We start from the raw sequence: 25684 nt of genomic DNA on the forward strand, positions 1-25684 counted from the left end.
GTGTGCATGATTGTGTGTTTGTATTGTAAGTGCATGATTGTGTGTTTGTATTGTAAGTGCATGATTGTGTGTTTGTATTGTAAGTGCATGATTGTGTGTTTGTATTGTAAGTGCATGATTGTGTGTTTGTATTGTAAGTGCATGATTGTGTGTGTGTATTGTAAGTGCATGATTGTGTGTGTGTGTGTGCATCTGTGTTTGTATTGTAATCAAGTCTGTATGTGTAGGTTTACATTGTGTGTTTCTATGCATTGGGCCCCACTGAACACAGCCCTGGCTGCTCCTGTGGAAAACCTGGACATGTTGAGCTGGCACACGGAGTCACATGCTGCATCTACATTCTCCCAGCAGACTGCATCTACAGACTGCATCTACAGTCTCCCAGCAGACTGCATCTACAGTCTCCCAGCAGACTGCAGCAGAATCAAAGTGAACACCGTTTCATAATCAGTTAAAGATACAGAACATTTTTGCCTCAGCAAATAATGTACCGCCTCTTTAAATGTGTCATTCCATGTCAATTCAACAAGCCAGTCCAAATGCTATTTTTTGTCGTTGTTGTGTGTGTTCATTTACAATAGAATGGCCCTAGTATATCATCCATTGGACGGTGGAGGGATCTTGATTTGCAGTCAGGGAAATCCCTGACCTGTGGGGGGGTTGTTGTGCATCTGGGGGTTGTATTGTTGACGGATCTTTTCATCACAAAGAATGTATCACGCGTCGCAGCAATCAATCATGGGGTTGGACATTATATATAGATCCTCTGTGTAGCCGTGGCCTTTTCCTGCGCTTCATCCCCCTCTGATATGACACTGAGGAAGGACTGAAGCAGGAACAGGCTTGTGGGGTAACAGCGCTCCTCCACCGACTCCATTGTCATCAGTATGTAAAGCAGTGGTCACCTTCGCCTTTTGATGTATCAATTATTTTGTTTGTAAAAATAAATAAATACAAATAAATCCTGCAAGGTATTTCACCTTCTGCTATACATCAATTTAAATAAATTTAAAAAAAAACAGCTTTGATTCTTGGTGCCACGTCACCCTACTTCAACCTTCTAGGCCAAGGGGACCGGACCAGCAGCAGTCTACAACCCAAGAGTGCTTTAAGTGGCGGCAGCGTAGCCTAGTGGTTAGAGTGTAGAGGCGGCAGCGTAGCCTAGTGGTTAGAGTGTAGAGGCGGCAGCGTAGCCTAGTGGTTAGAGTGTAGAGGCGGCAGCGTAGCCTAGTGGTTAGAGTGTAGAGGCGGCAGCGTAGCCTAGTGGTTAGAGTGTAGAGGCGGCAGGGTAGCCTAGTGGTTAGAGTGTAGAGGCGGCAGCGTAGCCTAGTGGTTAGAGTGTAGAGGCGGCAGCGTAGCCTAGTGGTTAGAGTGTAGAGGCGGCAGCGTAGCCTAGTGGTTAGAGCGTTGGACTAGTAACCGGAAGGTTGCAAGTTCAAACCCCCGAGCTGACAAGGTACAAAGCCTAGTGGTTAGAGTGTAGAGGCGGCAGCGTAGCCTAGTGGTTAGAGCGTTGGACGTTCTGCCCATGAACAGGCAGTAAAACCCACTGTTCCTAGGCAGTCATTGAAAATAAGAATTTGTTCTTAAAGGTCAATTAAAAAAAGTGCCTGTTCGTTGTGGTCGGTGAATGACATGAATTCACCCATGAATTTCCAAAAGGAAAACTATTTTTTTTTAAAGGATCCCTCATTCTGAAGGATACCCCATATTGAAATAGTGTTTTTCATTTGAGATACCTGATGCTATTTTCCAAAAGTGGTGTTTGACAACAGTATTTGAAACAGTCATTTTATTTAAACTTCAGTTAAGAACACATTTTTTATTTACAATGACTGCCTACCCCAGCCAAACCCGGATGCTGACGATCGTGCGCAGCCCTATGGGACTCCCAATCAATGCCAGGTATGATACAGCCTAGATTCAAACCAGGGTGTTTGTAGTGACGCCTCTAGCAGTGCCTAAGTCTGCTGCGCCACTTGGTAACCCGTGCAACGGTGATGAAATTAAGAGTTGTTACATTTTATTTGATCACCAACAGGTGCTGTATTGAATAGAATATGCATCTTTGTCCATTTATTGGTTACAGGGACAATGCAAAGTAGTTCACGGTACAAGAACACATTACATATATATATATCTCCATATACTGTATCACAGTCAATGACACATTCATCATACATGAACCAATATAATTGTTTACGCAAAAACACATTAAATTTAAAAAAAGGCTGTACCTTAAAATATATGGAGGAAATGAACGCATTCAAATAGACATATGTTTCTTGGAGGAAGGTACAGCAACAGAAGTGAAACCAGATGAAAGAAGACTAAAATGGAATATTCTCAGGAATGTGAATCTGACGGAGAGTTCCGTCCCAAAAGGCACTCTAAACTCCCGGTCAAATGTAGAGCATTTAGGAGCATTTAGGATGGCATTTGGGACGTAGACAAAGATAATTAATGTTTTGTGACCTAAGTGCTTAGTTGATTCCCTAAACAGAGAATAAAACCCTGTAGTAAAACCATGAAAGCTCCCCCACCCTAAACACAATTTACGAGGGTCTTAAACCCAACTCAGTCTCCGTCGAGGTCACTTTGGAACGATGTCCATATCAGTAACTGTCGATGACGTTGTCTAACTTGGTGAAAATACGCTGACGAGGGAAAAACGTTTGTTGGCGTGTGGCTTGATTGAAACGTGCTAAATGTGTGGTGATTGGTTGAAATGGCAAGCTTTATTTTTGTACTGCAGTGATGGGTCAGTTTTATAAAATGAAAACAGATGATTTGACTATTTTATGTAGAATTAGTGTAGTGATTGGTCAACTGACTACAGCACAACACCACTATCAATAGTGTTTAACTGAGGTGATTTCATGGCTCACCACAACAAGAGATAAGTATAGCTGTTTGGAGACATGCATCTAAACACGCATTTTAATCTAAACTGACGACACAACTAAAAAAATCAAATCAAATAAAAATCGAAAAAAAAAAAAAAAAAACAGATCAAGGAACATCTCAGTGCCAATGACTAGCGTTCAGTAGTGTCTAAAATCTATTTTAGAGTTAAACAACAAAGCCTTACTCTATGGGGGGGGGGGAAAACCCCAATACAGTATAATACCAGCTCAGCTGTGATCGCCGTAATAACATAAAACCAGGAAGTCTCTAGGGGGCTCGTTAATTGCCTAAAATCTGCTGTGTATTCATCACAGCCATTTCATTGGTCATTTGGAAAAAAGTGTGTCTCCTCCACCCACTGAGGAGCTGCCATAAATAAGGGTGAATAGCCAGAGTAATAATAACCGAGTCCACTCTCTTCTTTGCAACAAACTTAACGACGTTTGTGTGGGTGGGACTAGCAGGTGGGCAGGACTACAATGTGTTAAGTGGGACGGGATGCTATTTTTTTTTTTTTTAACTCTGTTTTGAAGATTGACTGGCTGTGTTCATTTAAAAAAAGGTAACAGTAAAGTTAAAATGTGATCAAAATGATCTTTCAACACCACCACTCCCTCATCCCTTTATAGCAATAAAGCTATAAAAACAAAAAGGCAACGTTCTTTTAAAACACCTGGGTCCCATTGGCAGGTCCATACTTACTCACCTCTGTTTTATCATAATAAGTTAGGCCACGACGTTAACACCACTAGCACAACAGTGAGAAGCACATCTCCAGTCCCGTAAAAAGAGGAATATCTAGAAATGTACACAAGCCAAAGCAAAGGCATTCCCAAAAGGGCAATGGGGGATGTTAGTACGTCGCATTTTTCTGGATTCCTTTTTTATTCTTTTTTTTTTTGGTCAGTCCTGAACCCAGAGGGAGCCAATGGGATGGCCAGGTGAGGTCAGGAGATCACTGAAGAGTTAGAGGCGGAAGAGAAACCAGGGCCACCATTCAATGGCCTGTACCCAATGACCCAGCTCCTCTCCTCTTCAACTGGACAAGAGTTTCTGGGGGAAACCGTCTTTTTTTTTCTCTCCTCGTTGTTTGTTTTTCATGTGTACTGTAGAAGTTCTCAGAAGTTCTGGAGCTCTGGCAGGTTCTTGTAGAGGTCAAGGGAGTCCGGGTTGGAGAAGGCCCCTCGCTGTGTTACCTCCCTCCCAGCGATCACCTGCTTCACAGCCACCTCCACCTTCTTCCCACTGAGGGTGTACTGGACAGACAGAAAGCATAACACAAAGGGTCAGGGGACATATACATGTACCAAGCTTCTCTAAATAAGAGTGCTGATCTGGCATCAGTTCCCACTTATGTCCATGTAATCTTATTCACTGTGATCTCAAAAGGCCAAACTGATCCTAAATCATCACTCCTACTCTGAGACAGTCTGTGAATACAGCCCCAGGGATGCATAACAGCACTTACAGGCCTGTGTGTGTGTGTGTGTGTGTCCTGGTACACACGTGTACAATAATGGAAATGTGTTAGCATTACTCTGCCCATCAACATTAGGGTTCTTCTTCTCGATTTAAAAGCTCTTTTTGGGTGTGACTACATAACACATTGAAAATGACGACAGAAGAATGTCCTCACGGGAATGTCTCTGGTCTCCAGGAACAGCGCTGGTACGTGGCGTGCGGAGAGGGCTTTCCGGATGGCTCCGCGAATTTTGTGTACCAGCTCCGGGCCGAAGGACTGGTTGGGCGTCATCTTCAGGAACAGGATCACTCGCTCCTCACCGTCCCCATTGTACTGTGGAACGCAAAGGCTGTCGGACACTTCCTCAAAGGCCTCCACTGGAGACAAGATGAGAACAAAAGCGTACACATTTAGAAAATATCTGACAGATTGGCGGATACTTCAGGATTAGTAGCAGATACTTCAGGATTAGTAGCAGATACTTCAGGATTAGTAGCAGATACTTCAGGATTAGTAGCAGATACTTCAGGATTAGTAGCAGATACTTCAGGATTAGTAGCAGATACTTCAGGATTAGTAGCAGATACTTCAGGATTAGTAGCAGATACTTCAGGATTAGTAGCAGATACTTCAGGATTAGTAGCAGATACTTCAGGATTAGTAGCAGATACTTCAGGATTAGTAGCAGATACTTCAGGATTAGTAGCAGATACTTCAGGATTAGTAGCAGATACTTCAGGATTAGTAGCAGATACTTCAGGATTAGTAGCAGATACTTCAGGATTAGTAGCAGATACTTCAGGATTAGTAGCAGATACTTCAGGATTAGTAGCAGATACTTCAGGATTAGTAGCAAAAAATGGCCATAGGCCTCTGGTCAACAGTAGTGCACTACACAGGAAACAGGATGCTATTTGGGATGTAGCCTAGGCCCGTTAGTATTCATAAGGACAACAAGAACACCAGAGAAAGAAGAGAGGACTGTTACATTCCGTCATATCAATGATGACCAGCTAAATGAGACTAAACTGCTGTTACCACAAACCATTGTAGGGGGGGGTAAGAAAAACCCATAGCTCACCAATGTTGTAGATCTCCGAGCTCCCAAAGCGCACGCCGTTGGGGTTCAAAGTTCCATCGCTGTGATCGAGACAAGGATGAGTTGAAGGTAAACAAAGAAAAACACTATGGTGGCTTAGTCGCTTATTGTCTCCCGAGGTAATTAGTAAGCCTGATGACTCACCTTCTGCCAAGCATGACAACTCCTCCTGTCTTTGGGTTGATTTTACAGTAGTCACCGTGGGCCCAAACACCTGCAGAGGAGCAGGCCTGTTAGTAAACTGAGACGGATATTGATCATGTACAGACTCCTTTACAATGGAAATAGCCCTTAAATGGTGCTGTACATGCCATCACAGAAGCAGCCATTGCAAAGATCGAGATGTACTAGAGCGCTCATCTCCTATGGAAAGGAAAAGCTGTCTATCCATCTAATTTTTTATTTCACCTTTATTTAAACAGGTAGGTTAGTTGAGAACAAGTTCTCATTTACAACTGTGACCTGGCCAAGATAAAGCAAAGCGACAAACAGAGTTACACATGGAATAAACAGACGTACAGTCAATAACACAATAGAAAAGTCTATATACAGTGTGTGCAAATGTAGTAAGATTAGGGTGGTAAGGCAATAAATAAGCCAGTGGTGAAATAATTACAATTTAGCATTTAAACATGGACAGGACTGACCGGAGAAGCTCCACCTCTAACGGACTGACCTGGGAAGGAAGAGAAGTAAGCCTTGTGGTATTTGCTCCCATTCTCGTCGTTCCAGAAGTGGGTGGGCTGACAGGGGATTGGCTTCAGACACACCAGCTCACCACTCTCCCCCCACACTGGCTTTCCTGAGGGAGGGAAACACACGTGTCATCATGCACGTCCTAGAGTGGGGATACCATTTACAAATGACACAAAGTGAATTACCATATAGAGCAGGGATCCCCAACTGGCGGTTTGTGCGCAAAATATGGCCCGCGGGTGATTTATTTAACCCCTCAAAAACACCAGCGCCAAGTGATTTTAACTTTGGAAATGTGTTCCAAAGTATTCCCATGCATAATAGAGACATATAGTACAGTATGTGATCCATACAAATGTACGCAAGGTTTGAAAGTATTATGTTTTAAACTATTATTTAATTTGGGATTCTTGTGGTAATTACTTTCCAGGCCCCTGACCATCTGCACGATGAATTGAAATTAATTGAATGAAATGAATAAATAGGCCTGTGACTGAATTTAGTTGACCAACGACACTCACCGTCACAGCTCCAGGCCTCCACAGCCATGCCCAGGTTCCTGGTCTGAATCTCTCCTCTGTACACGGGGACCGTCACGTTCTGGCCCATAAAGCAGGACACAATATCTGTTCCACCTTTACACAAAAAAACATACATTTTATTTCTTTCACGTTGGAAGATCAACGTAGTTAATACGTGTAAAGAACAACGTAGCTAATAAGTTACGTTTTTATTTATTCCAACTTTATTTAACCAGGTAGGCTAGTTGAGAACAAGTTCTCATTTACAACTGCGACCTGGCCAAGAAAGCAAAGCAGTTCGACACATACAACACCACACAGAGTTACACATGGAATAAACAAACATACAGTCAATACAGTAGAAAAGTCTATATACAGTATGTGCAAATGAGGTAGGATAAGAGAGATAAGGCAATTAATAGGCCATGGTGGCGAAGTAATTACAATATAGCAATTAAACACTGGAATGGTGGAATGTGCAGAAGATTAATGCGCAAGTAGAGATACTGGGGTGCAAAGGAGCAAGATATATAAATAAATAAATACAGTATGGGGATGAGGTAGTTGGATGGGCTATTTACAGGTGCAGTTATCTGTGAGCTGCTCTGACAGCTGGTGCTTAAAGCTAGTGAGGGAGATAAGCGTTTCCAGCTTCAGTGATTTTCGTTCCAGTCATTGGCAGCAGAGAACTGGAAGGAAAGGCGGCCAAAGGAGGAATTGGCTTTGGGGGTGACCAGTGAGATACCTGCTGGAGCACGTGCTATGGGTGGGTGCTGCTATGGTGACCAGTGAGCTGAGATAAGGTGGGGCTTTACCTAGCAGAGACCTGTAGATGACCTGGAGACAGTGGGTTTGGTGACGAGTATGAAGCGATGGCCAGCCAACGAGAGCGTACAGGTCGCAGTGGTGCGTAGTATATGGGGCTTTGGTGACAAAACAGATGGCACTGTGATAGACTGCATCCAATTTGTTGAGTAGTGTTGGAGGCTATTTTGTAAATGACATCGCCGAAGTCGAGGATCGGTAGGATGGTCAGTTTTACGAGGGTATGTTTGACAGCATGAGTGAAGGATGCTTTGTTGCAATTTTGGATTGGAGATGGTTAATGTGAGTCCTGAAGGAGAGTTTACAGTCTAACCAGACACCTAGGTATTTGTAGTTGTCCACATATTCTAAGTCAGAACCTTCCAGAGTAGTGATGCTGGACGGGCGGACAGGTGCGGGCAACGATCGGTTGAAGAGCATGCATTTAGTTTTACTTGCATTTAAGAGCAGTTGGAGGCCACGGAAGGAGAGTTGTATGGCATTGACGCTCGTCCGGAGGTTAGTTAACACAGAGTCCAAAGAAGGGCCAGAAGTATACAGAATGGTGTCGTCTGTGTAGAGGTGGATCAGAGACTCACCAGCAGCAAGAGCAACATTATTGATGTATACAGAGAAGAGAGTCGGTCTGAGACTTGAACCCTGTGGCACCTCCATAGAGACTGCCAGAGGTCCAGACAACAGGCCCTCCGATTTGACACACTGAACTCTGTCTGAGAAGTAGTTGGTGAACCAGGCGAGGCAGTCATTTGAGAAACCAAGGCTGTTGAGTCTGCCGATAAGCATGTGGTGATTCAGTGGAAAGCCTTGGCCAGGTCAATGAATACAGCTGCACAGTAATGTCTCTTATCGATGGTGGTTATGATATCGCTTAAGATCTTGAGCGTGCTGAGGTGCACCCATGACCAGCTCGGAAACCAGATTGCAAGGCGGAAAAGGTACGGTGGGATTCGAAATGGTCGGTAATCTGTTTGTTGACTTGGCTTTCGAAGACCTTAGAAAGGCAGGGTAGGATAGATATAGGTCTATAGCAGTTTGGGTCTAGAGCATCTCCCCCTTTGAAGAGGGGGATGACCGCAGAAGCTTTCCAATCTTTGGGAATCTCAGACGATACAAAAGGTGGTTGAACAGGCTAGTAATAGGGGTTGCAACAATTTCGGCAGATAATTTTTTAGAAAGAGAGGGTCCAGATTGTCTAGCCCGGCAGATTTGTAGGGGTCCAGATTTTGCAGCTTTTTCAGAACATCAGCTATCTGGATTTGGGTGAGGGAGAAATGGGGAGGTTTGGGAGAGTTGCTGTGGGGAGTGCAGGGCTGTTAATCGGGGTAGCGGTAGCCAGGTGGATAGCATGGCCAGCCGTAGAAAAATGCTTATTGAAATTCTCAATTATAGTGGATTTATCGGTGGTGACAGTGTTTCCTAGCCTCAGTGCAGTGGGCAGCTGGGAGGTGGTGCTCTTATTCTCCATGGACTTTACAGTGTCCCAGAACTTTAGAGTTTGTGCTACAGGATGCACATTTCTGCTTGAAAAAGCTAGCCTTAGCTTTCCTAACTGCCTGTGTATATAGGTACCTAACTTCCCTGAAAAGGTTGCATATCACGGGGGCTATTCGATGCTAAAGCAGAACGCCACAGGATGTTTTGGTGCTGGTCAAGGGCAATCAGGTCTGGAGTGAACCAAGGGCTATATCTGTTCCTGGTTCTACATGTTTTGAATGGGGCATGCTTATTTAAGATGGTGAGGAAGGCACTATTAAAGAATAACCAGGTAACCTCTACAGGCGGAATGAGGTCAATATCCTTCCAGGAGAGCCGGGCCAGTTCGATTAGAAAGGCCTGCTCGCTGAAGTGTTTTAGGGAGCGTTTGACAGTGATGAGGGGTGTAGTGATCAACGTAGAGAATACGGTCATGGTTAAGTGTAGGGAATTCAGTAAGGTGATGTGCGACGGACGTCGTATTGTAAAGTGTGATATGGTGTGGGATAGTGTTGTGGTGCAGGCTTGTTATTCTACAGTAGTACAGTTACGCAACATGGAGCCAACATGGAGCTATTCCCACCCCCTCTTTATCTGTGGGTGATACCTCTCTCTATCCACCTCTTAAATCTGCTGTTTCTGACAGATGTTCTATTCATCTCTCCTCCCACCTTTCCATTCATCCATCCATCCAGCCACCCCTCCACCTATCAGTCACTTCGTCGCATCCCCAAATTCTGCCTGGCTCTTTAGTGGAGCTTAATTGGATCCGTGGGGAAAATGCCATGCCTGCCTCTCAGTTTAGGCACACTTCAGTATCACTACAGCAGCCAGTCACAATTGTTTTGTCCCCCCCCCCACACATTCCTGACATCCTTATTGGTTACCTCTTACTCTTATGAATATTCCAATTTTTGCTGAGGAAAACTTTGAACATCCTCTGGTGCTCTTTAAAGTCAGAGAGGGGTTTGTTCTGTTCCAAAAATAAACTCCCCGTTGAGGAGTGGCACCCAGCGAGTGCACATACACACACAAACTACACAGGAAACCAGGGCAGAGAAATAACAGACACCAGATCTGATCAGGAGAGCAGCAGCAAGAGGTGGGAGACAAAGGAGGAAGAGAACAGGATGGAGACTATTAAAACACAGAGAAAGAGAGAACACAAATTCAGATTTTCTACATACTTAAACATCATCCTCTGCTCTGGCATCTTCCCCAATATTTGAAACCGAGGACTGATCACCCCAAGCCACAAAAATTTGACAATAACTACAAGTCAACAGCAACCTTGGGATAATTCTCTGCATTATCATTAACAGCAGACTCGTACATTTCCTCAGCGAAAAACAATGTACTGAGCAAATGTCAAATTGGCTTTTTACCAAATTACCATACGACAGACCGTGTTCACCCTGCACACCCTAATTGACAAACAAACAAAGGCAAAGTCTCCTCAAGCGGTTAAAATTGACAAAAGATACACACATTTCTTTCCACAGTGCTGTGGATAAGACCGGGATGCAGCCTACTAGAATCTAATGTAAAATGTCTACTGTTTTCTGATGATCTGGTGCTTCTGTCACCAACCAAGGATGGCCTACAGCAGCACCTAGATCTTCTGCACAGATTCTATCAGACCTGGGCCTTGACAGTAAATCTCAGTAAGACCAAAATAATGGCTTAAAAAAAAAGGTCCAGTTGCCAGGACCCACAAATACAAAATTCCATCTAGACAGCATTGCCCAAGAGCACACAAAAACTATAAATACCTCGGCCTAAACATCAGCACCACAGGTAACTTCCACAAAGCTGTGAACGATCTGAGACACAAGGCAAGAAGAGCCTTCTATGCCATCAAAAGGAACATACCAATTAGGATCTGGCTAAAAATACTTGAATCAGTGACAGAACCCATTGCCCTTTATGGTTGTGAGGTCTGAGGTCCGCTCACCAACCAAGATTTCACAAAATGGGACAAACACTAAATTGAGAGACAGCATACAGAATTCCGCAAAAAATATCCTCTGTGTACAACGTAAAACACCAAATAATGCATGCAGAGCAGAAGGGCAATACCCGCTAATGGTCAAAAGCCTGATTAGAGCTGTTCAATTCTACACAAACACCTAAAAGGAAACGATTCCAAAACCTTCCATAACAAATAGAGTAATGAACAGAGAAACTAACCTGGAGAAGAGTCCCCTAAGCAAGCTGGTGCTCTGTTAACAAGCCCCACAGAGCCCTAGGACACCAACACAATTAGACACAACCAAATCATGAGAAAACAAAAAGAGAATTACTTGACACATTGGAAAGAATTTACAAAAAAAGCAGAGCAAACTAGAATGCAATTTGGCACTAAACAGACAGTACAGTGGCAGAATACCTGACCACTGTGACTGACCCAAAATTAAGGAAATCTTTGACTATGTACAGACTCAGTGAGCATAGCCTTGCTATTGAGAAGGGCCGTTGTAGGCAGACCTGGCTCTCAAGAGAAGACAGGCTATGTGCACACTGTCCACATCATCTGGGGGAAACGGAGCTGCACTTCCGAACCAAATGTATGACCATAGAGACACGTATTTCCATCAGATTACACAGTCCAACAAAGAATTCGAAAACAAATCCAATTTTGATTACCTCCCATATCTATTGGGTGAAATACCAGTATGCCATCACAGCAGCAACATTTGTGACCTGTTGCCACGAGAAAAGGGCAACCACTGAAGAACAAACACCATTGTAAATACAACACACACACACACACGTGGGGGGAGCAGTAGAGAAGAGGCCATGTGGCAGTCAGCTGGAAGTATAGAGTTGGGAGTCTTAGCCGTGAATGTGTTAAAGTCTACAGGGATCCGGCTAGCAGGGGGACAGGAGGAGCAGAAGGAAGTGAACACTGCACACATATGCTAAGGCAGACCCCTGTCAGCAGCCTGTAGGGGTGGCCTCCCCGTGGTCCTGGCTGCTAAAAAGGTTGACTGAATCAGGCACTGCTGTCCTATGCTAAGACCCATGCACACACACACACAGTCGTGGCCATAAGTTGAGAATGGAAATATTTGTGTCACAAAGCTTACTGCTTCAGTGTCTTTAGATATTTTTTGTCAGGTGTTACTATGAAATACTGAAGCTTTTGACAATTACATGAAGTTGATGCAGAGAGTCAATATTTGCAGTGTTGACCCTTTTCAAGACCTCTGCAATCTGCCCTGGCATGCTGTCAATGAACTTCTGGGCTACACCCTGGCATGCTGTCAATGAACTTCTGGGCCACACCCTGGCATGCTGTCAATGAACTTCTGGGCCACACCCTGGCATGCTGCCAATGAACTTCTGGGCCACACCCTGGCATGCTGCCAATGAACTTCTGGGCCACACCCTGGCATGCTGCCAATGAACTTCTGGGCCACATCCTGACTGAGGGCAGCCCATTCTTGCATAAGCAGTGCTTGGAGTTTGTCGGTTTTTGTTTGTCCACCCGCCTCTTGAGGATTGACCATAAAATCTTAAATGGGATTAAGGTCTGGGGAGTTCTGGCCATGGATCGATGTTTTGTTCCCCGAGCCACTTAGTTGCCTTATGGCAAGGTGCTCCATTATGCTGGAAAAGGCATTGTTCGTCACCAAACTGTTCCTGGATGGTTGGGAGAAGTTGCTCTCGGAGGATGTGTTGATACCATTCTTTATTCATGGCTGTGTTCTTGAGTGAGCCCACTCCCTTGGCTGAGAAGCAACCCCACACATGAATGATCTCAGGATGCTTTAATGTTGGAATGACACAGGACTGATGGTAGCGCTCAAGCTTTTTTCTTATGCCCCAAACAATCAGAAACAATCAGACAATCAGAAAGGGGATTCATCAGAGCAAATGACTTTACCCCAGTCTTCAGCAGTCCAATCCCTGTACCTTTTGCAGAATATCAGTGTGTCCCTGATGCTTTTCCTGGAGAGAAATGGCTTCTTTGCTGCCGTGCTTGACACCAGGCCATCCTCCAAAAGTCTTCGCCTCACTGTGCGTGCAGATGCACTCACACCTGCCTGCTGCCATTCCTGAGCTAGCTCTGTACTGGTGGTGCCCCAATCCCGCAGTCGAATCAACTTAAGGAGATGGTCCTGGCGCTTGCTGGACTTTATTGGGTGCCCTGAAGCCTTCTTCACAACAATTGAACCACTCTCCTTGATGTTCTTGATCCGATCAATGGTTGATTTAGGTGCAATCTTACTGGCAGCAATATCCTTGCCTGTGAAGCCCTTTTTGTGCAAAGCAATGATGACGGCACATGTTTCCTTGCAGGTAACAATGGTTGACAGAGGAAGAACAATGATTCCAAGCACCACCCTCCTAAGTCCTTATCTGGTGTGGCCACCAGCTGCATTAAGTACTGCAGTGAATCTCCTCATGGACTGCACCAGATTTGCCAGTTCTTGTTGTGAGACTCTTCCACCAAGGCACCTGCAAGTTCCCGTTTCTGGGGGGGGGGGAATGGCCCTAGCCCTCACCATCCAATCCAACAGGTCCCAGATGTGCTCAATGGGATTGAGATCCGGGCTCTTCACTGGCAAAACACTGACATTCCTGTCTTGCAGGAAATCACGCACAGAACGAGCAGTATGGCTGGTGGCATTGTCATGCTGGAGGGTAATGTCAGGATGAGGCTGCAGGAAGGGTACCACAAGGGAGGAGGATGTCTTCCCTGTAACGCACAGCATTGAGATTTCCTGCAATGACAACAGGCTCAGTCCGATGATGCTTTGACACACCGCCCCAGACCATGATGGACCCTCCACCTCCAAATTGATCCCGCTCCAGAGTACAGGCTTCGGTGTAACGCTCATTCCTTTCGATGATAAGCGCAAATCCAACCATCACCCCTAGTGAGACAAAACTGCGACTTGTCAGTGACGAGCAATTTTTGCCAGTCCTGTCTGGTCCAGCAACGGTGGGTTTGTGCCCATAGGCGACGTTGTTGCCGGTGATATCTGGTGAGGACCTTCCCTACAACAGGCCTACAAACCCTCAGTTCAGACTCGCTTAGCCTACTGCTGACACTGAGCATTGGAGGGATTGTGCGTTCCTAGTGTAACTCGGGCAGTTGTCTTTGCCATCCTGTACCTGTCCCGCAGGTGTGATGTTCGGATATAACGATCATGTGCAGATGTTGTTTCACATGGTCTGCCACTGCAAGGACGAACAGCTGTCGTCTCCCTGTAGCGCTGTCTTAGGCGTCTCACAGTACAGACATTGCAATATATTGCCCTGGCCATATCTGCAGTCCTCATGCCTCCTTGCAGCTTGCCTAAGGCACGTTCACGCAGATGAGCAGGGACCCTGGGCATCTTTCTTTTGGTGTTTTTCAGAGTCAGTAGAAAGGCCTCTTTAGTGTCCTAAGTTTTCATAACTCTCATGTGACATTAGCTGTTAGTGTCTTAATCACCGTTCCACAGGTGCATATTCATTAGTTGATGGTTCAAGCATGGGAAACAGTGATTAAACCCTTTACATTGAAGATCTATTTAGATGATTTCTACAAATTATTTTTGAAAGGCCGGGTCCTGAAAAGGGGACATTTCTTTTTTTGCTGAGTTTACATGCGCAGACAGACCAGCGTAGGTATTTAACCAGGACTTGGGGCAAGAATTTAGAATTTAGCTCAGGTGCATCCTGGTTTTCAAGAACCCCATGGTCACTTTGGCAGAGCACCAGAGTTCCTCTGTGGCGATGGGAGAACCTTCCAGAATGACAACGATCTCTGCAGCACTCCACCAAATCAGGCCTTTACGGTAGAGTGGCCAGACGGAACCCAATCCTTAGTAAAAGGCACATGACAGCCCGCTTGGAGTTTGCGTAAAGGCATCTAAAGGACTCTGACCAGAAACAAGATTCTCTGGTCTGATGAAACCAAGATTGAACTCTTTGGCCTGAATGCCAAGCGTCAAGTCTGGAGGAAACCGGTACCATCCCTACGGTGAAGCATGGTGGTGGCAGCATCATGCTGTGGGGATGTTTCTAAGCGGCAGGGACTGTGAGACTAGTCAGGATCGAGGGAAAGATGAACGGAGCAAAGTACAGATATCCCTGATGAAAACCTGCTCCAGAGCGCTCTGGACCTCGGAAGGGGAACTTTCGCCCCCAGTCTAACACGACAATGACGCTAAGCACACAAACAAGACAACGCAGGAGTAACTTTGGAACAAGTTTCTGAATTTCCTTGAGTGGCCCAGCCAGAGCCTGGACTTGAACCTGATCGAACATCTCAAGACCTGAAAATAGCTGTGCCCGCAACATTCCACATCCAACCTGAGAGCTTGAGAGGATCTGCAGAGAAGAAATGGGAGAAACTCCCCAAATAGAGGTGTGCCAAGCTTGTAGCGTCATACCCAAGAAGACTTGAGTCTGTAATCGCTGCCAAAGGGCTTCAACAAAGTTCTGAGTAAAGGGTCTGAATACTTAAGCAAATGTGATTTAATTTTGTTATTAGCAAAACATTTCTACAATACTGGTTTTTGCTTTGTCATTAATGGAGTATTGTATGATGAGGGTAAGAATTTTTTTTTGAAATTCAATTTTAGAATAAGCATTTGGAAAAAGGGGTCTGAATACTTTCCCGAATGCATCGTACGTTCACATTGTAAAAACACACAGCCATGCGTTGAGTCACACACAAGATTCCTCAGTCTGCTTTGCTTGTGTGTGTTCCTTTCAGGCAGCAGACACTTGTGCCTGCGGCAGCTGACATTTCGATGAAAGACACATGGCGTCCACTGCCACGAAACGTCGCTCAAATCCATCTTGTAAATGTTAAGTGCCGAGTGGTGCTAAGGGTGTCAGAGACTTCTCTGAAAGCCCGTCTGTCAAGCGAGCACTGTAGAAAGCTGAACCTTTCTCTACTGAAGAAATACTCCCACCACCAATGACATGTGTGTCCTAAATGCCACTATTACCTACATAGTGCACTACTTTTCCACCAGAACCTTATGGCCATGTGATCCTATGGGGCCTGGTCTAAAGTAGTGCACTATCTAGGGAATAGGATGTAATTTGGGATGCAGACAGACTCCTGGAACAGGGCTCACACCCACACTCATTTACAATAATGTCAAGGCTTAGATGATGGAAGTGTGGTAGGAAAAACTGTACACTTTAACTCACTGGTAGGGTACATGGTAGTGTGTAACAGGCCAGTCGGTCTGCATCGGGACAAACGGACAGTGTGTAACAGGCCAGTCGGTTATACAGATCTGCATGGGTATAAATGCATCCGGAGTGCCAAAATGTGCCACTTGAAGAATGGAGTCTTTGGGTCCTGGCTGCCTTGAGAATAAACTTTTTCTAAGACAGAACTAATCTTGCAGGAAGTTGTTCCCACTGTCAGATGCACACGGTGGACTTGAGTGGCAGCAGCTTCAAGTGATAATGTTATTTTAGGAGTGCTGTTGAGCGGATCAGACGTGCCCAACGGCATAGCTTACCGTGTTAATTCTCCTTCCTTTGTGCCCGCCGCCCCCGATGGGAAAGTGACACAGACAGCACACATACAGGGACATCACAAGGTGTCGTTTCCTTCAGGAGTGAATGATTGAGTCGTGGACTCCACCTGACCTCAGATACACACCTGCCGCTTTTATATGGGGTGCAACGTCCAATTAAAAGGTGCAGTTAAAAATCGGGACGAACGGACAGGCAACCAGTTGTCTGGCAGTACTGAGAATCTTCTAGATGAAAAGGCTGCATGTTCCTTTACCCGGCATCATAATGCCATTACAGTGTATTGAGTCGAGCGTACCCACTGTGATTTGTTCAGAGCCGGTCGTCTAGTGGTAAGGATGATCTCACACACACACATAATACTCCCCAACGGAGACCGGGGGTTCAAGACCCTCAATCCACCCTTCCCACTGTTCCTCCCACTTGACTCTCTCCCCCTCGGTTTCGTACCGTGTCAAATGTAAAACACATATGAGTGTGAGTCGTCAGATGCTTTGTGTTGTATGGTGTCATGGTGTGCGTCTCACCTGAGATGGAGCCCAGCAGCACGTTGTTCTTGATGCAGCGGTATACGTACTCATAGCTCTGGGGCTTCAGGGGAGAGCCCGTGGACAGGATGGTGTGCAGGGTCTGCAGCGCGTGTGTGTTCGCTGCAACGAAAGAAAGGAGAGAGACATGAGACGACAGACCAGTACTCAACAGAGGGGAGTCGAGCCTTTTAAATCTCTAGGACACTTCATGAATATATGCCCAGATCTCTCAGAGACATCTAGAACAGCACAGAACAGACTACAGCACATAACTACAACTGACTGGGATGTACAGGGCAAGACGGAGACGGCGTACACACAGAAGTTGGGCGATGTGCCAGTGTTCCCCGCTGGGCTGGTTGGGAGGGGTGTACCTCCCAGATCTGAGCCCACCACAGGAGTCGCCACGCCCCACCAGGCCACCAGGTGTCAGTCAAAAATGTCAACACAGGCACAGGACCTCCGGAGGGGCCAGGAAGCATCCCCCATCCCCTAAAATATCAGCGACTCACCAGGAGCATATGCCAACACACCAACTCCCCACTGAGATAGCCACTAGGCCTACACACACACTGAATAAAGATGGGGTTGTGATTATAACAGTGGGTTGGGACTAGTGGAGCCCCTAGAGCCGACTGTAGAATACATCTCCGCTATTAAAGCTCATCTGCATGTTTAAACGAGGGAGGAGAGATGGGCCTCTCCACTAATTTAGTTCATCATCATTCCTCTTCCAACGCACTCACCCAGCATCTGAAGAGCAGAGAGGAGTTTCAAATGAATGAATACTTGGGGAGGTGACAAGGAGCGCAGACCTTGCTTTTAACAAGCATCCCACTGGGCCACACTCAGGCTGAAGCCTCTAAGGGCTACAGGTAACTGTCAAAAATAATGGAAGCCTGTAAGTAAACGAGGGATACAAAGTATATTGAAAGCAGGTGCTTCCACACAGGTGTGGTTCCTGAGTTAATGAAGCAGTTAACATCCCATCATGCTTAGGGTCATGTCGGAAAAATGCTGGGCAGGCCATTATTTTGACTACCGTGGCTATGCCACCATAGGATGACAATGCCTCCATTGATTAGCATGAAGATGATGATGGAAGCCATACGCCATAATTCTCAGTCTCAGATCTCAGTCCAATGTTCTGGCTTGTGGTGACCCGACACCCTATTAAGACTCTTTATATGGGCATTTCCTTTATTCTGGCAGTTACCTGGAGACGGTAGGTTCAGATGCGCTGCTATACAGGATGTCATTTAGCAGCAGTTTGGAACTCGTGACCCTGGAGTTGTAAGCGTCGTGCCTTTAACAACGGAGTCACATAAAATCGTTGCTATACCTGTCCACTAGTCTTGCGGGTCTCTGTCGGTCTACTCACCAGGCTTCAGATCTCTCTCCTCCAGAACAGCCAGCCATTTTGCCCCGGTCCCAAAAATAGTGATGCTAAAGAAGAGAAAAACAAGGTGGGGAAAATAAGACATGGTAACAAGACAACGGATAAGAGGATAATAAGAACAAAGGATAGGAGGATAATAAGAGCAAAGGATAAGACAAAGGATAAGAGGATAATAAGAACAAAGGATAAGACAAAGGATAAGACAAAGGATAAGAGGATAATAAGAGCAAAGGATAAGACAAAGGATAAGAGGATAATAAGAACATAAAGGATAAGACAAAGGATAAGACAAAGGATAAGACAAAGGATAAGAGGATAATAAGAACATAAAGGATAAGACAAAGGATAAGAGGATAATAAGAGCAAAGGATAAGACAAAGGATAAGACAAAGGATAAGACAAAGGATAAGAGGATAATAAGAACATAAAGGATAAGACAAAGGATAAGAGGATAATAAGAGCAAAGGATAAGACAAAGGATAAGAGGATAATAAGAACAAAGGATAGGAGGATAATAAGAGCAAAGGATAAGACAAAGGATAAGAGGATAATAAGAACATAAAGGATAAGACAAAGGCTAAGACACTCAAAATCAAATTCATTGGCCACATACACGTGTTTAGCATATGTTATTGGTCACGTGGTTAGCAGATGCAGTGCAGTAATATCTAACAAGTAACATCTAACAGTTTCGTAACATACTTCGATTTACGTCCATGTTGGGTGTAAGGAATGGATTAAGAATATATACATACATGTGCGGCATTGGACTAAGAGAGTGGCATAGTATAGAATACACTATATACACACAAGAGATGGGTGATGCAATATTTACACACAATTAAAGAGACTAAGATACCGTAGAATAGTATAGTTTATACATATGAGATGAGTCATGCAAGATACGGAGACATTATTAAAGTGGCTAGTGATCCATTTCTAAGTGGCCAGTGATTCCTAATCTATGTCTATAGGCAGCCGCCTCTGATGTGCTAGTGATGGCTGTTTAACAGTCTGATGGCCTTGAGAATGAAGCTGTTCTTCAGTCTATTGGTCCCATCTTTGATGCACCTGTACCGACCTCACCTTCTGGATGTTAAGCAGGGTGAACAGGCAGTGCCTCCAGTGGTTAATGTCCTTGATGATCTTTTTGGCCTTTCTATAACATTGAGTGCTATAGGTGTCCAGGAGGGTGGGAAGTTCTCCCCCAGACCGCACCACCCACTGGAGAGCTTTGCGGTTGTGGGCGGTGCAGTTGCTGTACCAGGCGGTGATACAGCCTGACAGATGCTCTCAATTGTGCATCTGTAAAAGTTTGTGAGAGTTTTAGGTGCCAAGCCAAATTTCTTCAGCCTCCTGTTGCGCTGTTTAGCCTTCTTCACCACACTGTCTGTGTGGGAGGACCGTTTCAGTTTGTCAGTAATGTGTACGCTGAGGAACTTGAAGCTTTCCACCTTCTCCACTGCTGTCCCGTCGATGTGGATTGGGGGGGCGTGCTCCCTCTGCGGTTTCCTGAAGTCCACGAGCATCTTTTGTTTTGTTGACGTTGAGTGAGAGGTTATTTTCCTGGCACCACACTCCCAGAGCCCTCACCTCCTCCCTGTAGGCTGTCTCATCATTGTTGGTAATCAAGCCTACCACTGTTGTGTCGTCTGAAAATGTGATGTTTGAGTTAGAGGCGTACACGGCCACGCAGTCATGGGTGATAAGGGAGTACAGGAGAGGGCACCCTTATGGGGTCCCAGTGTTCAGGATCAGCGAAGAGGTGTTCTTTCCTACCTTCACCACCCGGGGGCGACCCATCAGGAAGTCCAGGAACCAGTTGCACAGGGCAGGGTTCAGACCCAGGGCCTCGAGCTTGATGAGCTTGGAGGGTACTATGGTGTTGAATGCTGAGCTGTAGTCAATGAACAGCATTCTTACATAGGTATTCCTCTTGTCCAGATGGGACAGAGCAGTGTGGCGGCGATTGCATCGTCTGTGCATCTATTGGGGCGGTAAGCAAATTGGAGTGGCTCCAGGGTGTCAGGTAGGGTGGAGGTGATATGATCCTTGACCAGTCAATGGTGGCCATCTTGAAACATGTGGGGGACAACAGACTGGGATAGTGAGAGATTGAATATATCTCTGTAACCACACCAGCCAGCTGATCTGCGCATGCTCTGAGAACACGGCTAGGGATGCCCTCTGGGCCGGCAGCCTTGCGAGGGTTAACACGCTTAAACGGTTTTACTCACGTCGGCCACGGAGAAGGAGAGCCCACAGTCCCTGATAGCGGGCCGCGTCGATGACGCTGTATCAAAGCCAGCGAAGAACATGTTAGACATGTCGCGTACACTGTCTTGCTTCCGGACGTGGTTGGATTTCCCTTTAAGCCGTGATTCCACTGACATTATAGAATAGTGTGCAGGCCAGTGACAAAATGTAAATGTAATCCATTTTAAATTCAGGTTGTCCAGGGCAGTGAACACTTTCTGAATGCGTAAATAAAATGCTCTGAATCGACAAAAACGCCTCAATCTGGACGACAACCACCTGACCAATCAACAAATGTATACAGTTTCTATTGTGACAGTAAGAGACACAAAATAATATAAAATGGTCCTTGTTCTGTTCAGGTGGACCACACAACGACCCGCAGCAATAAGCAGACATTGATTGGTGACCGTGATTTGTCCTGTCTTGATGGCGATCGATAACCCGTAAATGGAAGCCCCCAACCAAGGCTGTGAGAGGGTCACACGATGGGGGGGGGCTCAGATGGAGCCTGTTCTTAACAAAGCAATATCGTAGTACGGATGAGGTGACGAGGTCCCACCCCTGTCCTGTTGCCCCGCCCACCACAGCCCTGATAAAATAAATGAGCAGCTGAGTTGTCCCCAAATGGCACCGTATCCCCTATATAGTGCACTACTTTAGACCAGGGTCCATAGGGATACATGCATTGAAAAGGTTGAATGGCCTTAAGACAAGCGACAGCTCGAGCTCGTTACTCATTTCAACCCACACATCGTCAAAATCAGAACGGTGCTTTAAAAAAAAAAGGCCCAGTACAGTGAAAAACGTGATATTCCTGTGTTTAACATATATTTATACTTCCACAATATGGAGGTTGAAACAATACTGTGAAAATTATGAAAATTCCCCTTTAGTGTAAGAGCTGTTTGAAAAACACCGCCTGAATTGTCAGCCTGTTTTTGGTTGGACAGTTTTCCCCTTCCATGGTGATGTCACCAGACAGTAAATTAGTCAGACCAATAAGGAGTTCCAAACCTTTCGGTCAATAACAGCACCATTTGTGGTCCCTCCCCCCTCAGACCACTCCCAGACAGTCCTAGCTAAATTGATGCTTGAGAAATTGCTATTTGCTGAGAAGTTGTTCATTTTTGACCATTTTAATTGAAAACAATCACTATGAATGCCAGTCTCTTGGTTAAGTGGAGAGTGGAGAGTGACTGCATCACTTCTTTTTATAAGAAACATTGTGTTTCAAATCCAAAATTGTTTGCATAGTCAACTTACACACAGCACTGATATCTATACACACACACCAGACATGCCACCAGCGTTCTTTTCACAGTCCCCAAATCCAGATCAAATTCAAGAAAGCCTACAGTATTATATAGAGCCATTATTGCATGGAACTCCATTCCATCTCATATTGCTCAAGTGAACAGCAAACCTGGTTTAAAAAGACAGACAAAGCAACACCTCACCACAACGTCTCGCCCCTATTTGACCTAGATAGTTTGTATTGATATGTAGGCTGTGTTTTTGTCACTTTCCAAAATGTACGTAGTTCTGTCCTTGAGCTGTTGTCTATTAAGTGTTCTGTATTATGGTTCATGTTTTGTGTTTTGTGTGGACCCCAGGAAGAGTAGCTGCTGCTTTTGCAACAGCTAATGGGAATCCTAATGAAATACCAAATACAGTAAGGTACTTAAAATCGTTACCAAGAAACTATTTGATATTGAGATAAAAATGGCTCCATTGGACCTTTAATGCTTTTCCTACAATGTCTCATGTGACTGTTCATTTGTATCATTAGACCAGCCAGTCTGAGCAGCTAACCGATCGCTGCAGCTGTACATAGTCCATCGGTAAATGCCACCACACAGCCTGGTTCCTCTCTAGGTTTCTTCCTAGGTTTTGGCCTTTCTAGGGAGTTTTTCCTAGCCACTGTGCTTCTACACCTGCATTGCTTGCTGTTTGGGGTTTTAGGCTGGGTTTCTGTACAGCACTTTGAGATATCAGCTGATGTACGAAGGGCTATATATATATATATACACACACACATTTGATTTGATTTTGATTTATGTAATCTGATAACAAAAAAACTAACTGTAATCAGTTACAATACCAGCAAAAATATTGTAATCAGATTAATCTATTTTTCCAAAAATATCTGCCCCTATTTTGGTAAAAAGCTGAGGGATGGGGCTGGAGAAAATGTAACCAATCAAATTCATAGACAGAGCTATGGATGCAAGGACTGATCATCCATGATAATCAACAGTATAGGTACCCCTTGACTTATTCCACAATTTATTATGTTACAGCCTGAATTCAAAATGGACGAAACAGATTTTTTTCCCCTCAACCATCCACATAATGACAAAGTGAAAATATGTTACAAAACAAAAGACAAATCAAATGTGTTGGTCACATACGTGTGTTCAGCGGATGTGTAGCAATATGCTTCTAACTCCGACAGGGCAGTAATATCAAACAGTTTCAACAACATATGTAAGGAATGGATTAAGACATGTCAGAGTGGACCTTAGAGCTGGGGTAGTTATTATAAACATGTTAAATCACTATTATGTGAATAGTTAAGAAAATGTTTACTGAACTTATTTAGGCTTGCCATAACAAAGGGGTTGAATACTTATTGACTTAAGACATTTTTTTCCCATTTTTTATTAAATTTGTTTTAAAAAAAAATGTAGAAACGTAATTCCACTTTGACATTATGAGGTATTGTATGTAGACCAGTGAGAAAACAAATCTCTAATTAAAATCAGGCAGGAACAACTAAATGTGGCAAAAGTCAAGGGCTCTGAATACCTCCTGAAGGCGCTGTATATAGTAATATTAGCTAAAAGCAGCCATACATTATCCAACATTTATTTGGATATTTTATGGACAGAAGAAGGTAGTTCATTTTTTTTTTTATGGCAGAATAATGATATAAAGCCAGCTGTGTTTGGGCCCGACCTTTCACCTGTAACCTTTAGATGGCGCTGTTCGCTTCACTAAACACCCAGCTGTACACATTAATAATAATATTTAAAATGTGTAGAGTGCATTTCGCACACTCACTGCACATCAATGCCCCTGGGAGAGCTATGAGCCATGATGTTTCAACAACAAACCATCATTACAACAAACTATATTGAGCCCTTAATATTAATAGTTGCCTTAAGCAATAAGACTCAAATGGATGGTTTTATTGTGTGTATTTAAATGTCATCATTACTAGCTTACACTTGTTTTAAGACCATGCAGTGTATATGCCAACAATACACCGGTCACCTCATTAGGACATGATACGGTTGTTCCTCCTTTGAAAGTTGAGGCGTAGCTTGAACGGTGCCACAGAATTCTATGGTACGTTATTCAAGTGTGAACCACCGGCACCATTAATGCTAGTGAGTGCTAGTTTGACCACCAGAGGGAATCTTTGAAAAGCATTTGGTAGCCTTCAATTATGGCTGTAATGGGGATTGCGAGCACGCGGGAGACTGGGGTTCAATTTACCAATGGCTGTCCTTGTAAATAGGAATTTGTTATTAACAAATGGCATAGTAGTTTTGATGTCTTCACTATTATTCGACAATGTAGAAATTAGTAAAAATAAAGAAAAATCCTGGAATGAGGTGTGTCCAGACATGACTGGTACTAAGATATATATTATTATTATTATTATTATGTTTAATTCATTAGATTAATATTATGGTGTTTCTATTCAATGGAAAACAAAAAAAGCCTCTGGGTTTCTGTTAGGATGGAATGGAAAAGATGGCACTGTACAACGTGAAGGTTGGGAGGACAGTACTGGTCTATTTAGCTAAAGAATCCAGTGTCCTGCGGGAGACCGGGGTTCAATTCCCCGACAGGGAGGAAGTCTGTCCTTGTAAATAATCATTTGTTCTTAACACTTAACTGACTTGCCTAGTTAAATAAATCATATTGCCTCGGGCTTCAATATGCTCTTTAATTAAATAACACCTACACCACTTTTAACAGCACATAACGCAACACTAGAGAGACTCGTGTCACCTACGGTAGGCCTACAGTATATCGAAAAATATGACGTGACTCTCCGCCAATAATTACATAGAGGATTGAAGGATATTTCTGTAATTCAGTGCTATTTATTCCCATAGTAATTCATTATGGATCCATAACTAAATAAACATTAGCATTTTGAAAGACTATTTTTATCATAATTTTATTAAAGCATAAGGATGCCATAATTAGTTCTATTGTTTTAGTTTGAATGTGCAGACTGGCACTAAGAACAGAGGGAACGTTTCCTTAGTCAGCGCCATTATTAATGCAATGCCCCTTAAAGTGTAGCTATTGTGGCAGGGTGGGGGTCCTTCCCCATGGGCTAGGTAAGTCTTCTGTGCGCGGCTCTGAGGACCATCCCGTGCCCTGAACCTTGAGCACTTTCAGTGGATACAGCTGGAGAACTGCAAGGCAATCCCATTGTGCGCCACTCGGGAGCCATGACCAATACGACCAATATATATTGTCCTGCTAATAACAGATCTGTGAGAATATCCAACAGGCTTTTATATCATTCTAAATGAATAATAAATCGCTTTGTTTAAAAATATATATATTTTTGGAGATGATTTGGTTATCTACTAACATACGAGTGAGAAAAATGCCATTTTTGAACATGGGGTGAGACTGTTACTAATTTGTAAATATAGCCCGTTTGTTATTTAGAATAATTTTTGTTTTTAAGAGGGAGAGAAACCAAAAATCAACAGTCTCATGGGTCTCCCGGTCAAGGCCAGCACGATATTGAACCAGCATCTGTAGCAAGACACTGTTATGCACTCAGGCACTGTACAACATGACTGATCGGGAGTGGGCTACAGTACTACAGTAAAACCAAAACTAAAGAATAAAAACCTTAGTGTAACAGTTTCAGTAAGTAATACTGAAGTCTTCTATTTAGGTGTATGTCGCCCATTCATTGTCAGAGACACAGTAGGACCCAAAATCATATATCAGTGCTCCAACTCCCCCTTGTGGTGG

The 25684-nt window shown here is 44.3% G+C and overlaps 1 protein-coding gene across 1 annotated transcript in view; it reads right to left on the minus strand.

Moving 5' to 3' along the window:
• Nucleotides 1-1777: 1777 nt before the first annotated feature.
• The window catches only part of aacs (acetoacetyl-CoA synthetase), a 49366-nt gene continuing 25459 nt past the window's right edge, over nt 1778-25684 (minus strand). Inside the window, exons 11-18 of the mRNA XM_029637112.2 lie at nt 18392-18456; nt 17008-17130; nt 6686-6799; nt 6145-6270; nt 5613-5682; nt 5451-5509; nt 4544-4746; nt 1778-4163 (exon numbers count right to left, since the gene is read on the minus strand). Of these exons, the coding sequence (XP_029492972.1) occupies nt 4026-4163; nt 4544-4746; nt 5451-5509; nt 5613-5682; nt 6145-6270; nt 6686-6799; nt 17008-17130; nt 18392-18456 (898 nt within the window). The 3' untranslated portion in view covers nt 1778-4025. The remainder of the gene's footprint in view (nt 4164-4543; nt 4747-5450; nt 5510-5612; nt 5683-6144; nt 6271-6685; nt 6800-17007; nt 17131-18391; nt 18457-25684) is intronic.

Source organism: Oncorhynchus nerka, linkage group LG27 (genome assembly GCF_034236695.1).
Source record: "Oncorhynchus nerka isolate Pitt River linkage group LG27, Oner_Uvic_2.0, whole genome shotgun sequence".
Classification (NCBI taxonomy): domain Eukaryota; kingdom Metazoa; phylum Chordata; class Actinopteri; order Salmoniformes; family Salmonidae; genus Oncorhynchus; species Oncorhynchus nerka.